We start from the raw sequence: 14,470 nt of genomic DNA on the forward strand, positions 1-14,470 counted from the left end.
GAAACCCTGACTAAGACATATAGTATTTGCTAATTTTACTACACTCTTTTGTTATGTATATGTAGGGAAGTCATAGGGATTATAAATTCAATTTGAGTAAAGTTTAAAACCATATATTTTATGATAAAGGGCCTTTAACTTAAGATGGCCAAAGCACTGATATTATATATTTGCTGTAAAGAGAATTATAAGAGTTTTATTTTTCAGATATTAAAAGTTACTTAATAAAGACTTATTTCCATTAAAAAACAAAAAACAAAAAAAAAAACACCAGAGAGGAGCTGGAGAGATGGCTCAGCAGTTAAGAACACTGACTACTCTTCTAAAGGACCTGGGTTCAATTCCCAGCACCCTTATGGCAGCTCACATCTGTAAGCTCAGTTCCAGGGGATTTGACACCCTTGCACACTAGAAACTCCAGTAATAACAAGGCAAAACACTAATGCACATAAGAAATTAAATTACAAAACAACAAAACCTACCAGGGAATGTTCTGGGGATTGTGAGGTCTACTTTGGCCTTTTGAGTTCCTGTGGTTCTCTACCCCAAAGATTGTTCTTTATCCAGTTTCACATGTGCTCATAACTATTCAAATACCTGGGCAGAATCTTCTGGAGAACACATGTCCTGTCTGCATTTTCTCCTGGCAGTTTGTGTGTCTTGTATCCTGAAAAGCATCCAGCCACACCAGATCCCTGGGGCCATTTTCCACTTTGGAAGACCACCAATCTCTGCTCCTCCCTCTCCTTGTGGTAGCCTAGAAATTCCAATAAGAACAAGGACCCAAAGTCTGCCAAAGTAGTCTCTCATCTCACCATCCTTTGCTTCTAATCTATATTTGCTACTAATTCAGACAGGTTAGACCTGGTCCCTCTAACTCCACTTTGACCCAAAAAATTTCTGATTGATTAAAACGTCAGCATATTAAGCATACCAATGAGAAGAATGTTTGGTATTGCGCGAGATGAGTAGGTAGGAGAGAAACGGGTCCAGTGGTAGGGTTAACTTTGGACAGAAGAAGCCAGCTACCTCAAGGAAAAGTAACACACCAACATATGGACACTTAGAGTCTTAGCTGCTTTTCTTTTTAAGTGTATGTTTATGATTGTGTGTATGCATTTGGATTTTTCTCAGGAACGATACAACTTACACACGTTTTCCAGAGGTGTCACTGAGAGACTTAGTTTGAGGAAAGATCCACATCAGAATAGCAACTATGAAGAACTGAAAGCAGTGCTGGATTTACTTGAGATGGTTGGAGCAGAGTGAACACAAACATAGTCTCCTGTGAGGACAGAGATACATAGACAAGTGGCAGGAAGACCCAGTTAGCATTGGCTAAATTAGGACCATTCCTTTGAATGCACTGAGAGTCTATGAGAAGTTCTAGACATAAAGCAATATGACAGCTTAGACTAGTATGAAAAACAAGGACCATCCGGTTTAATTCTTAAATGCTTTATGAGTTGGATTTTTTGTTGTTGTTTGAGACAGGGTCTCACTATGTAGACCAAACTGGCCTGAAACTCAAGAGATCTGCTGGGATTAAAGGCATCTACCAGCACCACATCCTTATGGAGAATATAAGTGGAAAATATATTAAAATAGGTTTTTACTATCCAAAACTTGAGGCTACAATCTGAGTAGTATTCTAACACTATAGACTTCATTGGTGTGAAACCATGTATGTATATATGTATATACATATACTGTGTGAAAACTATATATGTATGTATATATATACATATATATGTGTATATATACATATATATATAATGCACACACACATATACACATACTATATACATGTACACACATGTATTTGTGTATCTTAGGGGTTCTATTGCTTTGATAAAACACCATGAGTTTGGGAGTAGTCTATTCCATTTAAACTACATCATAGTTTATCACAGGACTCAGGACAGGAAGTCAAGCTGGGCAGGAACCCAAATGAGCAGGGACCTTGGAAGAGTACTGCTTACTGGCTTGCCCACAATCTCAGATCATCCAGGATCACCTGACCAGGGTTGGCACTACCCGCAATGGGCTGGGCCCTTCCACATCAAACAAGAAAATGCCCTACAGCCGCATAAGATTCTTTTCCCAAATCAGGTATTGGGCTTGTACAGGGATAGAATGTCTCCTTCCCTCAACCCCGTGTTAGAGAAAGGTAATTTTGAAGGGCTCCAGGGACCACATACATTGAAGGCAGTGCCCTAAGAGCATTGTTAGCTAGATACAGCAGTGTGCTGGCAGGCAGCGTGACACAAGCTACAGTCATTTTGGATGAGGGAATCTTAACTGAAAAAATGCCCTCACCATAGTGGCTGTGGACAGGCTCGCGGTGCATTTTCTTGATGACTGATGGGGCCCAAGTTCGCTGTGGTGCTGCCAGCCCTAGACTTGTGGCCTGGGTGCTGTAAGAAACCAAAAAAACACCAGGAAAAAGCCAATAAGCAGTATTCCTCGATGGCCTCTACATCAGTTCTTGCCTCCAAGTTTCTGTCTTGAGTTCCTGTCCTGACTTAATTCAGAGACAGGGTAGGGCAGGGACTCAAATAATCTAGTTGTTAGATGGAATAAACCCTTTCCTCCCCAAGTTGCTTTTGGTCCTGGTGTCTTATCAGGGCAATAGAAGCCCTAAGACAAGCAGAGTCAGCAGTTTAATACACCTGGACCCAAATGAGTCTGGAGGGAGAAGGGATCTGTTGGAGGCTATGTATCAAAGTCATTCAGACATGAAAGCCAGCATTCAGTAACTGTCAGAATGTCAGGAATTCGAGTGGTGTGTGAATTGGGGAGGAGAGAGACTAAGGTAACACATGGCAGAGGTTAACAGAGCCCAAATCACAGAAGGCATGCTAATTTTATTAACTTATATAATGCATGAAGTCTATAAAACTACAAGGTTTACTACAAATCAGTAAGAAAATACAAGTATCCTATATATTAATCAGGACAGAAGCCAAATACAATCATCTTAAACAAGAAAGGGACTTTATTGGCTCAAAAAACTTTAAAGTCCAGAGGTAGGGCAAGCTTTAGGCACATCTGGATCTAGGGCCCCCAGAAAAATATCAGAACTTAAGTTGTCTCACCATCCCTGCTGGCCTGAATGTCTCCTCCAATATTTTCTCCATATAGTAAGAATGCAGGCTCACATCATCCTCGGGTCTCCCGCATCTCCAAAACCTTCTTGCCAGTGTTTGCAGTTCTGTTGAGCATTCTCCCTAGCCTTCTTTAAACTGTATGCCTACTCTCTGACCACTGTGGTTAGGATACTGTATGGCTCATGCCAAGCCTGCTCATGTGCTCACCAAAGCCATATGTTATCCACAACATGATACTGTTACCATAAATACGGGGAGAAATGCAGAACAGACACCCACATATAACCCCATACAAAAGCAGTAGAAGCTATGAATGACCAACCAACCCTCAGGGAATTGTAAAGAACTCCAACTTCACTATTCATCAGAGAAATGTAAAGACAGTTTCTTTTTTCTCTATACCCATCCCAAACAGATAAGGACTATCAAGTGTAGGTAAGGCTATGTGGGGAAATGAGCACTTTTCAGAGCTGGTGAAGATTACACTGATGAGTAAGTAGAGTGTCTAGTAACTAACCATACACCTTACAGGAATTTAAATACCAGAGTATTTTAACACAAAGATATCTTTAAATTCCTATATAATCCAGTTTATTTAAAAGGTGTCCACATTTCTGCATATTCATATGGAAATGTGTAGAAACCGTACTTGGATGTACAGAACACTGGAAAGTGGAACCAACCAGAAGCCCCGAGGAAAACGGTCTCTGCTCTTATACTTTTTTGGGTGCTAACTATAGTTATTTATACTTTCATAATTAAAACAAAGAAAGAAAAGAAATGAGCAAGGCCAGACAAGGACATAAAAATAGCCAATGAACAAAAAAACGTTCCATTTTACTAATAAAGTTGTAACCAAAAAATGAAGAACTGGCCTCTAGGATGAACAGCAGATAGGAGTGTAGCAAATAGGCATTACTACCAATGGAGTTATTAGTACAAGTTGTAGTTCCCCACCAAAAATGTCAAATATATATTTTGTGAGCCAATAAATCCATTTCTAGTTATTTGTATTACAGACACAACTACATAAGTAGTAAATGTATATCTATAGATGTCATCCATATTATGTATAAAGAACCTACTAACCCATCACTATGGGGTTGCTTAGATGGACTGTGAGTGTTTTCATGCAATGGAATGCTATGCAGCTATGAAAATGTCCACATCAGTGGAGGGAGTGAAGCAAGTCTCACTACAAATGTGCAGTGGAGATAAGATATGTTACTATCTCAGGTTAGTGGAGGATTAAAGCACAGTAAAGCACTGTAGTGGGTGCCTGTACTCAACCCCAAAGGTCATCTATTATTTTAAAAGATGTTTGCTTAAACATGTACAGAGCTAAATTTGGCTAAACCTGATGTCTTTTGTTTTTGCATTGTAAAAATTTCAAATGGGCATATACAATAGCTCTTCAAGCTTGTTAACTAGAAAAAAAATAGATGCAATGCTTACTAAGCAGGACTTGAATGCCATCACTCTCAACAGACCAATCAAAAACCTGGCCTTGGGAGTGTAGCCCTGCCAAGTCCAAGTCACGTGATCTTTGGGTCTTGTTTTTCTAGTCCCCAGATCTAGGTGAGATTAGGTATTCATTCAAATCCCATGCTTAGCAAGCACACTGTTTCAGTACAGAAAACATCCCCTAAACTCACACAGGTGTAAAATAGACTGCAATGGTCAAACATCCACTAGTTGTGATTATTTAAATCACTAAAAGCCACTAAACAGATTGTTGGGTCAGTTAGTATGCATGCCCTAACAGAACTGCTAACCTTAAAGGTGCTAGATAGGCCACTGCTTGGCACCTGTTACCAGCCTACTTCATTACTGTGTACCTCCCAAAATGTGTGTGGTGATACTGTGAAGCCAGCAATCACCAACTGGAAATTAATTTGTTAAGCAGAGTCGGTGAAATATAAAGCCCATGGCGTCCTTTTCCTGTAAACCACCAGGGTTTTAGCCCAGTCCCCTCTCCCCACAGAGCCTTATCTGAGCTTCCTTCTCAAAAGGAACACAGTGTCAGAGCCAACAGACCTCATATGTTCACCAACTCTAATGCTCCCTTCTGTGCTTTCACATCACTAAGCAGCTTTGGTCTTCGAGACAAATCTATCCTAAAATTGTTAAGACTGACATTCCACCCAGAGGTTACCTCCCCTATGAGTTCTGTCATCCCTGCAGGCTTTATATAAATGTGCCAACTCAAAATCCTACTGGGAAAGAAGCCAGTCGTTAATGAATAAGTAAGGCAATTCCAAGCCACTTTATCTCAGAGCAGAGGGGTTTGCAGCTTTATTGGACATTATCTTGTTTCCTCTCAGCCACAGAGAAAAACCCAAACAGAAGTCCCTACATTTTCTTGTATAACTTAAAAATACATTATAGCATTACTACATATTTATACTTCAATAAATCTTAATCTATAAAGCACATTTCTTATAATTGTTAGCAGAAAATCATGAACAAGCTTCAGTCAGCCTCACTTCACTAGCTGCGTGGCATTTATTACTGCTTTTCAACAGGCTCAGGCAAAAATCTCATTTTTCACGTTAAAATTTGACAAAGCACCAGATATGACCCAAATCACTGGAACTATGAAATATCTGTACTTGCATGGATAATTTTCCATGTCACAGTGCCTGTCTTACATAAAAAGCCTCTCTTCTCTTACCCAATGCTTTAACTTCCAGAGTTTTCCATTAAACAGTAGAACCACAGTACTTGGATTCTTAGCCAAGGCATACAGAATCCTACTACTAAATTGTATTACTTTTAATACATTTTTTAAAAAATGTGTTAAGACTGTAAATTAAAAAAAAATCAATTCTAGTTAATAAACTAGTTATTAATAGCTTAGTTGTTTAAAGTACAGTCCATTCAACGTGTAGTTACAACCACAATGCTACTAGAAATGATGTTTGGATTTTTAAGATTAACTTTCAAACTAAAAGAGTGTGTTTTGAGCTCACCTCTGAAGAATGCTAAGAGCTGACTAGCTAACCCTCTGAGCCGACATCTCCCTCCAAACACAACACACTGCCAAGAGAACAACTCTGGAGCTCTCAGAGGTGACCTGGGAATGCTGATGGGGAAATCCCTTATGACTTACAGTGGAACAGATACCTACCTACTTACGGTAGGATTACAGTACCTAGCACAGTGCATTGTCGGTAGAAATGTTTAATAATAAATGTATGGCTGTTTTAGCCTGATGTTAAACCCTTTTGTACCAAAGGAATAAAAATAGCAAACCTGATATTGTTACCCACCCCATCAAGGAATGTCCTGTCCTTAACTAGGATGAAGCAAATGAATTAGATGTTTGAGGTTTTCTAAAATTAGATGTTTGAGTTTTTTGTCATGTAATTACCTTAATTTTACATTTGCCTTTCAACATCACTCCACTCCACTCTTCCTTAGTGTCTGATTTACCATCACTTTTACAACTGTCTGTTTTTACACAGGAAAACCATTTTAATTAGTAAGATTCCCACAAGTTAGGTAAAATCACTTTTCAAGTTTTCCTACAGGATGACTGTCCCTAAGTGACATGCTTCACTGGTTAAGTGCCCAGTGTGTCCCCTCCACTCTCTGAAGTTTTGCAACCATCTCTCATCTGAGATCTCAAGGCTCATCTGACTCTGGGGCTTTGGCCTTTATCTTCTATTTTCTCAAATACACTCATCCTGAATAAAAGGAAGCTAAGCTTTCAAGGATGTTTCTGAGTCTTGAGGATGGGCTTTTAGATTTTACAATTCCTGTGTTGCCTTTTAAAATAAAAAGGTGTGCACCCTTACAGAACAACACTCCAATGACCAACACAGAAATAAAGTAGCTGTCTGAAAAAGGAAAGGGACAAAGAACCAGGTAGCTCATTACTTGGGGAGAAAAAAGAGAATATAAACTTCACAAGAAAAATTTAGGTATTAACACCTGAATTATTTAAAATTTCAGTTTCTAGGCAGGTATAACACCATTTCTTTCAAGATAATAATGGTGAATGAAGATTTTTTTTCTATTTCCCAGTGGATTTTCCCAGTCAACAGGGAAAAATAAGTTTCCACATCTCTTCTTGTTTTTAATTTTGTCTTCATTTCTGAAGAAAAAGACCTGAGTGCTGATTGTTTCATCCTAATTTCTTAAACCTTCACAACATTCAGAAGTTTTTCTGCATTGTGTCTTCTCTGATGCCTAAAAAGATTTGAGCTTTGACTATAGGATTTCCCACACTGAACACATTCGTAAGGTTTCTCCCCAGTGTGGATTCGCTGATGATTAATGAGCCCAGAATTCTGGCTAAAGGCTTTGCCACATTCAAGACATTTGTAGGGTTTTTCTCCAGTATGGACTCTCTGGTGTTGCACAAGGATGGAGCTTCTGCTGAAGGCTTTTCCACATTCAACACAGCCATAAGGTTTCTCCCCACTGTGGATTCTCTGATGAAGAATGAGGGCGGAGCCCTGGCTGAAGTGCTTCCCACATTCGTCACATATGTGTTGTTTCTTTCTAGAAGGATTTCTTTTTCTTTCAAACCTGCCCTTGGGAAAACAGGTTTCTCCATATTTAAAAATCTGGGGAACACCTATACTGAGAGTGCCGGGGACTTGGTGAGACTCTCCTGCTGAAGCGATCTCCTGCTTTGGAGCCAGTGCTCCATTTTCTGTCGTGGCAACATCATCTGAAATAGAGAAAATGTAAACATCACTCAGTACCTAGCTGGAGAGAAAAGAACTTGAAGGAAAAGGGGGTCTTGTTGTTGATCTTGAGACAAGAGCTCACTATGCAGCTGCTGCCAGCCTCAAACTTGCTATGCAGACCAGGCTGGCCTCCAATTCACACATCTGCCTGCCTCTGCCTCCCAAATGCTGGGATTAAAAGTGTGCTGCCACCATGCCTTGCAAGAAAACCTTTTTCATGAACTAAAAATAAACAGATTGTGCACATCTATGTATATATAAGGTTGACTACTCTCAAAAAAGAAAAAGAAGGAAGATTATAAAGTTAATGAGCTAATGGCACAATAGCAAAATGACACAAAAGGTTTCATCTAAATTTAACACAGGGGTTAGAGATGGCTCAGCAATTAAGAGCACTTGATCTTCCAGAGGACCCAAGTTCAGTTCCCAGCACTGCCAGAAAGCTCACAACCATCACAACTCCAGCTTTTAGGTATCCAACTTCCTCTTCTGACTGCTTTGGGCACCTGAACAAGTGACATACACTTACATGCATATAATACACACATTAAAAAATTGGAGTAGGTGACAAATAGATTAAAAGATAAAGGGAGAAAATCAAACTGATATGGCTAGGTCTGAAAAAACTTTGGGAAAAAAAAAAAAAACAATGACTGTTAGAAAAAAAATTTTTTTAAAGAAATTACATCAAAAATCTGTCAAAGAGTAGCTATTGCTGAAATGGGTCAGTATGTCACACCCAGTACTGAACTCACAGCAGAACACAGGAGTCCTGATTGAAAGACAAAAGCCAAGACTTGGGTGTGGTGAGATATACCTTTAACTCAACACTCACGGAAGGGAAGGAAGATGTCTGTGAACTCAATGCCAACTCCAAGAACAAAACAAGTTCCAGTCAGGGCCACAAAGTGAGAAAGACCAAGTCTCAAAGAACAAGACAAAAGCTAAGTCTGATCCGAGTACAGCCTATGTTAACTAAAGCCACGACACTTAAACGTTAATACACCATAAATAAGTTTCCCTATTAAGGAAACTTGCTCCAATTTGGAATTTGTCATGACAGCTAGAAAAACTGTTCAAGTCTTAGAGAGGTGTGTCCAGAAAGAGTGGCAGCGCTGTCTACCCGCAGGCAGGGTAAGAACTAGCCTCACCAACATTTTTCTGGAACTTTAAGCAGCACAGAGTAGACAGTTGTCCCACAGTGAGCAGCAGCACTCAAAAGCAGCCCGTGATGAGTGACAGCAAGGTTAGAAATGGAGAAAGCAGAAAAGAGGGATATCCAAGGGCTGGAGGGGCCATGAGGCCTACATACTGAAAAGTCAAGTATGAAGGGTAGACGGACATATGACCTGAAATAAATGGAATGCTGTGGATGGGAAAGCCACCAGTTTGCTAAAATGAGGCCAACAGACAACTCTGACATTTAGAAAGGGACATGTTTTCTACCCATGAAAGCTTATCTTGCAAGGACAAGTACAGTTCCTGAACTAGCCAATAGAACGAGGTCCCATGATAGGTAGAACCAGTGTGGCAGATTACACCGTACCCCAGTTCTGACTTATAACACCATTCCCTATGGGGAAGAACACTGCTCATATCTTTTGTTTTGTTTTGTTTTGTTTTTTTTTGGTTTTTCGAGACAGGGTTTCTCTGTATAGCCCTGGCTGTCCTGGAGCTCACTTTGTAGACCAGGCTGGCCTTGAACTCAGAAATCCACCTGCCTCTGACTCCCGAATGCTGGGATTATGGGCTTAAAGGAGTATGCCACCACACCCAGCACTGCTCATATCTTAATTTGTGGCATGCTAGTACTATTTTCACTTACCTCAAGGACTGACTCCTGAAGCAATCTCAAACAAAACGTCACAGAAACAAACTGCAGCACAGCAAGTTTAGTACAGGGCATTAGTGCCAGTATGCTGCAACGCTCTCTCCTCACCTGACAGAACCTGCACTTACATGCACACACTTGTACTCAAGCTACACCTAAGTTTTAAGACAGAATCTTTTTTAAATTTCTTAAGGGGGCCTGGAGAGCTGTTCAGTGGTTGAGCACTGGCTATTCTTCCAGCGGACCCAGGTTTAATTTCCAACACCCACAAGGAAGCTCACAACCATCTGTAACTCCAGGAGGTTAGACATCATCTTCTGACTTTTAAGGACACCCAATAAGCACATGCTACAGACACACATGAAGGCAAATATACCCATATACATAAAATAAAAAGGAGAAAAAGAAAGTTTCTTAAAAGACTCTAGGTAGAATATTGAAGGAAAAAACAAAAATAGCTGAAATTTTAGGAAAACTTCGGTGATACAATAAACAAAAAGGCTGAAGGAGGTTTCAGATAAATTCACCATGTCAATATGGCTAGGCAGGAGACTGAAAGCAAAGGCATGAAACAGACAGCAGCTAAGCCATCCCATCAACAAAACAGACTTGGTCTCCAGGTACTGGCTGAGAAATGCAGATGTGAGCCCAATATGGGCAGGTCTTCATGAAAGAGGACTGCAAAAAAGCCAACGATGGTAATGTCTGAAAGTAAAAATACCTGGCCAATGAATCAATCATCAGAAAAAAGTCAAGCTCTTAATGCATAGGAATTTCTGATTAAAAGGATTTTGCCACAAGAACAAGCAAAGCACTCTGGGGAAAGGCCACATGGTGCCCTGGTCCTCACCACAGTGCCTCAGAGAGTGGAGTTCCCAGGATGCCCACTTGAGCTGGTTCTCTACAGCATCCAGCTCAGAGCTTGGTAATCCCTGAGTGTCTTCTTGAGATGCTATCTCTTCTACAAGCACTTCCCGTTTCCGCCGACGGAGAGAAACCTGAAAACAAGAGTTCGGTTTGGTTGAGAAGACATTCTGACACTAAGCACACATAACAGAAACTATACAGAAGACACGAGAATCCTAGCTAGCAGAGCAGCCAGGTATTGCTGAGTTGCAAGGGAACTGGAGGGAGGTATAAACATACTTGTAACTTAGCCAAGTGAAGTTACTTCAGCAATATGCCTACTGCTGTATTAGTGTTTCCACCTTGGGAAAATAAGGCAAGCATGCTCACCGGCTGTCCAGGGTCATCAAGTTCACTCTCCAAGTCCTCTAGAACAGTCACTGCCTCCTCTCCATTCTCTGGGTGATGCTCTCGAACCCAAGTCTGTAGCTCCTTGGGTAGGATGGCAACAAACTGCTCCAAAACTACCAGCTCCAGTATCTGCTCCTTTGTGTGTGTCTCTGGTCTGAGCCACAGGCGGCAAAGTTCTCGGAGCTGGCTCACTGCCTCTCGAGGTCCTGGTGAATCCTGGTATCCAAATTGCCTGAACCGCTGCCGGAAAACCTCTGGGTCAGGGAGATGGTTCCAGGAAATGCTCGATCCCTCTTCACCATCAGGATCCTCCTCTAGTTTCACTCTCAGAATTTTTTCTTCTTCATCTGGATTTGGGATGATAAGTATTGAATCTTCTTCCACTGACTGTGCAGACATCCTGTTACAATACTTCAAGAAAAGGCAATCGAGGCAAGGTATAGACCTCAGAGAAATACCCTGTTTTCCTCAAAAGTACTCCTAAGGTATAAGAAATAAAAGACACATAAATCACCAAGTATCCCATGACATTCAAAAGCAGCAGAAAAAAAGATATTTTGTTTTACTGGATTAAAATTTCCAATTAATAACCTATAGCCCATACTGATTGAAATTCTACCATAGCTGGTAAATTATAGCCAATCTAGCCTGCTGCCTATCACAGCATCCATAGTAGTGTAAAAATTTTAATGACTAAAAAGCACAGAAACATTTCATGTTGAGAAAATATGGTGTATCTAGGACCAGCAAGGTCACTCAGTTGGCAAAGGCCTGCTGCCAAGCCTGCTGACCTGAGTCCGATGACCAACAAGTACGTAAGAGAGAACTTACTTCTGCACAAGTGGGACATGGCACAGACGTAAATATGTTTTTAAAAATGATTTATGAACATTGGTGGTTTTGCGTGCATGTACGTCTGTGTGAAGGTGTCAGACCCCTTGGAACTGGAGTTACAGACAGTTGTGAACTGCCATGTGGGTGCTGGGAATTGAACTCAGGACCTCTGGAAGAACAACAGCCAGTGCTCTTAACCACTAAACCATCTCTCCAGCCCCATTAATATGTTTAAATTTTGTGTATATAAGTCATTAAATTTAATTCTGGTTCAGGCTATAATGGAAGAGTTGACAGCATTCAATGATTTCAACTAAGATCTAAAACAATGTAATATTTACTATCTTGCCCATTCTAGAAAAAAAAAAAAAGATCGTCAATCTGTGACATATGGTCATCAAAAGGTAATTTAATAACCTAAGGAATCCAGGTAAGAAGCAGTCTGCCTCAGTGGTCTCCAAGTGCCCTGAAGCTTGGAACTGGAGAGCTGGCCCAGCAGGTAAGAAGGTGCTCCCTTGCGGTGGACCCTGGTTTGTTTCCAGCACCACAAGCCTCTCTCTTCTCACCTCCTTAGGCACCAGGCAAACACATGGTACAAATATACATAAAATAGCAAACTAAACATTCAGAGCGGTGGGACATGTAAAACTTTTTTTTCCCATTTGTTTTGTGCTGGAGCACATCAGCACAGGTGTGCAGGTCAGAGGACAACCGGCAGGAGTGAGCTCCTCCCTCCTGCTATGTGCAGCCCGGGATCCTGGGAGCAAGTCCCCTACCTGATCAGCCACCTAGCCCACCCCACTTTTCTTTTCATTTTTTTCCAACCTGGAGTAGAAAACAGATCAACCACACCCCTAGCCCGAACCCCCTGGATTAGAAACTTATCCAGGAACCTTACACATCCTCCTCTACTGCTGAGCTAACGCTCAGAACTGTGCATAAATACTATGTTGTTTGTTTAGGAACTCCCTAAACTTAAAATATATGTGAAAAATGTTCACTAGTAGCTAGGTATGTGTCCTAAATCTGCAACCTCAACACGTAGGCAGAAGCAAGATTATCCTCATACAGGACAAACCCAACTTGGGCTAGCAGATCTTGTCACAGACTCTCTTTTACACAGTTCAGTAACCGATCGCATAACACTGCGGAAGAAACTATTTCCCATAACATTCAAATGTTATTCAGGCATCCACCACACCATATATACATTTAAACTTACGGTGACAAGGGTGACAAGTATCAACCGCAGCAAACTGTATTAGGAAAAAGCACTCACAACTCTCCGTGTACGGGAGTCTTTTTTTCCTTAGTCAGCGTCCCCTAACTTTTCCTTCGGGCAAATTTGAACTACTTTCTGGTCCTTTTGGTATTTGCAAAATCATAACCGTGCCACGGTTTACAGCACATAAAGAATCGTTAAGTCTACAGCTACTGTTTAGTCAATCAGAGCCAAGAACAAAAAACCAGAAACTTACGAAAACCTTACTGAAACCGGTCAAGATGAAGACAAAGGATCAGAAAATGCTGTATCAAACTGACAGGTCATAGAGATAGATACTCAGGAGTGGGATGGCCTGAGAACAAAATCCAAGTTATTCGTTCTTACTCCTGGACCCGACTCTAGCAACAGCTCACGCATGTCTACGTAACAGAAACTGCTTTTTCTTTTACTTTGTACTGCACCAAGCTCCTGAAATGTGCAATCCGGCACTCGGCGGGACCCCGGTCTTCAGCGCCCTCCCGCCTCGCAGCGCCAAGCCCAGCCTGCCCCAGCAACTCGGACGTCCTCTTCCCAGCATTCACCAGGAAGGGCCGCAGAGGCCCCAGAGCCACCCCGCGACACAGGACAGGCACTTCCGCCCGGGACCGGCGGGACTACAAATCCCAGCAGGTGGTGCGCGAGAACGGCCGGATCCCACTTCGGCCTGAGCGTCTCCCAGAATCCTCCGCGAGCCGCCAGAGCCTCGAAATAGAACAAAACCGGCCCGTGGGGGAGGGGAGAGCAGGGCGGCGAGGATGCGGGCGCCGGCGGCTCTGAGGATCCCCGAGGCGCGGCAGGCCGCCGCCGCCGCCCTTCCGCCGCGGCCTTCCGTGCGCACGTCCGGGGTGCCGAGCGACGCCGGCCTCCGGGCCCCTGCCCGCGCGCCCTCCTCCTCCAGCCCTAACCCCGCGCGCCGCTGACCTCTGGCTCGGGCCCCGCCGCAGCCTCGTCGTCCCGGGCAGACGCAGCGCCGCCGCTTCCAGCCGCTTCCCACAAGCCCCCGGCGCGCACGGCTTCCGGTCCGCAGGACGGGGGGCGGGAGGGAAATGGGGGAGCCGAAGCCCGGGGTTGCCATGGGGACGCGCGGTGAGCGGGGGAGGTGCGGCTTGATGACAATGGCCGCATTGAGGCTGCGCTTGGCCTGGCGCCTCTCGCCGAGTGACTGTCGCTCTCGGCTCCACTCCGGAGAAAGGAGAGGGGAGCAAGAGGGACGTGGGCGGCTGTTCCGCGAGTGCCCGGTGCTCCTCTCCGGAGTAACTACCGAAAGTGAACGTAACTGAAAATGTGCCGTCATCGGGTCAGCCGCAGTCGCTGTACCCCACGTGTGAATCGTTTACTTTGCCCCCGCACCCTATAGTGTTATCTCCTTAGGAGCTTTGGGCCCTGAAACAAGGTTTGCCTCTAACCATGCCTCACTCAAACCATCGCCCTCCACTAGATGTGTCTCAAAGACTACGACAGGTTCTCAAGGAAA

At 42.8% G+C, this 14,470-nt stretch overlaps 1 protein-coding gene across 3 annotated transcripts; it reads right to left on the minus strand.

Annotated features, from left to right (window-relative positions):
- Nucleotides 1-5,374: 5,374 nt before the first annotated feature.
- Nucleotides 5,375-14,016, minus strand: Znf24 (zinc finger protein 24). Of its 3 annotated transcripts, none has more exons than XM_021215089.1 (4): nucleotides 13,918-14,016; nucleotides 10,878-11,378; nucleotides 10,492-10,639; nucleotides 5,375-7,791 (listed from the first exon to the last, which is right to left on the minus strand). In XM_021215089.1, exons 2-4 carry the CDS (start codon nucleotides 11,295-11,297, stop codon nucleotides 7,253-7,255), a joined length of 1,107 nt encoding a protein of 368 aa, XP_021070748.1. In that variant the 5' UTR covers nucleotides 11,298-11,378; nucleotides 13,918-14,016; the 3' UTR covers nucleotides 5,375-7,252. The 3 variants fall into 3 exon arrangements, with proteins under 3 accessions (XP_021070748.1, XP_021070751.1, XP_029402855.1); XM_021215092.2 differs by lacking the exon at nucleotides 13,918-14,016 and adding an exon at nucleotides 13,407-13,586 and having other exon boundaries at nucleotides 6,974-7,791; XM_029546995.1 differs by lacking the exon at nucleotides 13,918-14,016 and adding an exon at nucleotides 13,211-13,586 and having other exon boundaries at nucleotides 6,974-7,791.
- Nucleotides 14,017-14,470: the final 454 nt, after the last annotated feature.

This window comes from Mus pahari, chromosome 15 (assembly GCF_900095145.1).
Source record: "Mus pahari chromosome 15, PAHARI_EIJ_v1.1, whole genome shotgun sequence".
NCBI classification, from domain to species: domain Eukaryota; kingdom Metazoa; phylum Chordata; class Mammalia; order Rodentia; family Muridae; genus Mus; species Mus pahari.

What these genes read in the sequence shown, in the direction of transcription:
- Znf24 (XM_021215089.1), bottom strand. Translation starts at nt 11,297, where the DNA reads ATGTCTGCACAGTCAGTGGAAGAAGATTCAATACTTATCATCCCAAAT. An exon ending in TTGATGACCCTGGACAGCCG is followed by an intron (nt 10,640 to 10,877) that starts GTGAGCATGCTT and finishes TCTTGTTTTCAG; the next exon opens with GTTTCTCTCCGTCGGCGGAA. An exon ending in CCACTCTCTGAGGCACTGTG is followed by an intron (nt 7,792 to 10,491) that starts GTGAGGACCAGG and finishes TCTCTATTTCAG; the next exon opens with ATGATGTTGCCACGACAGAA.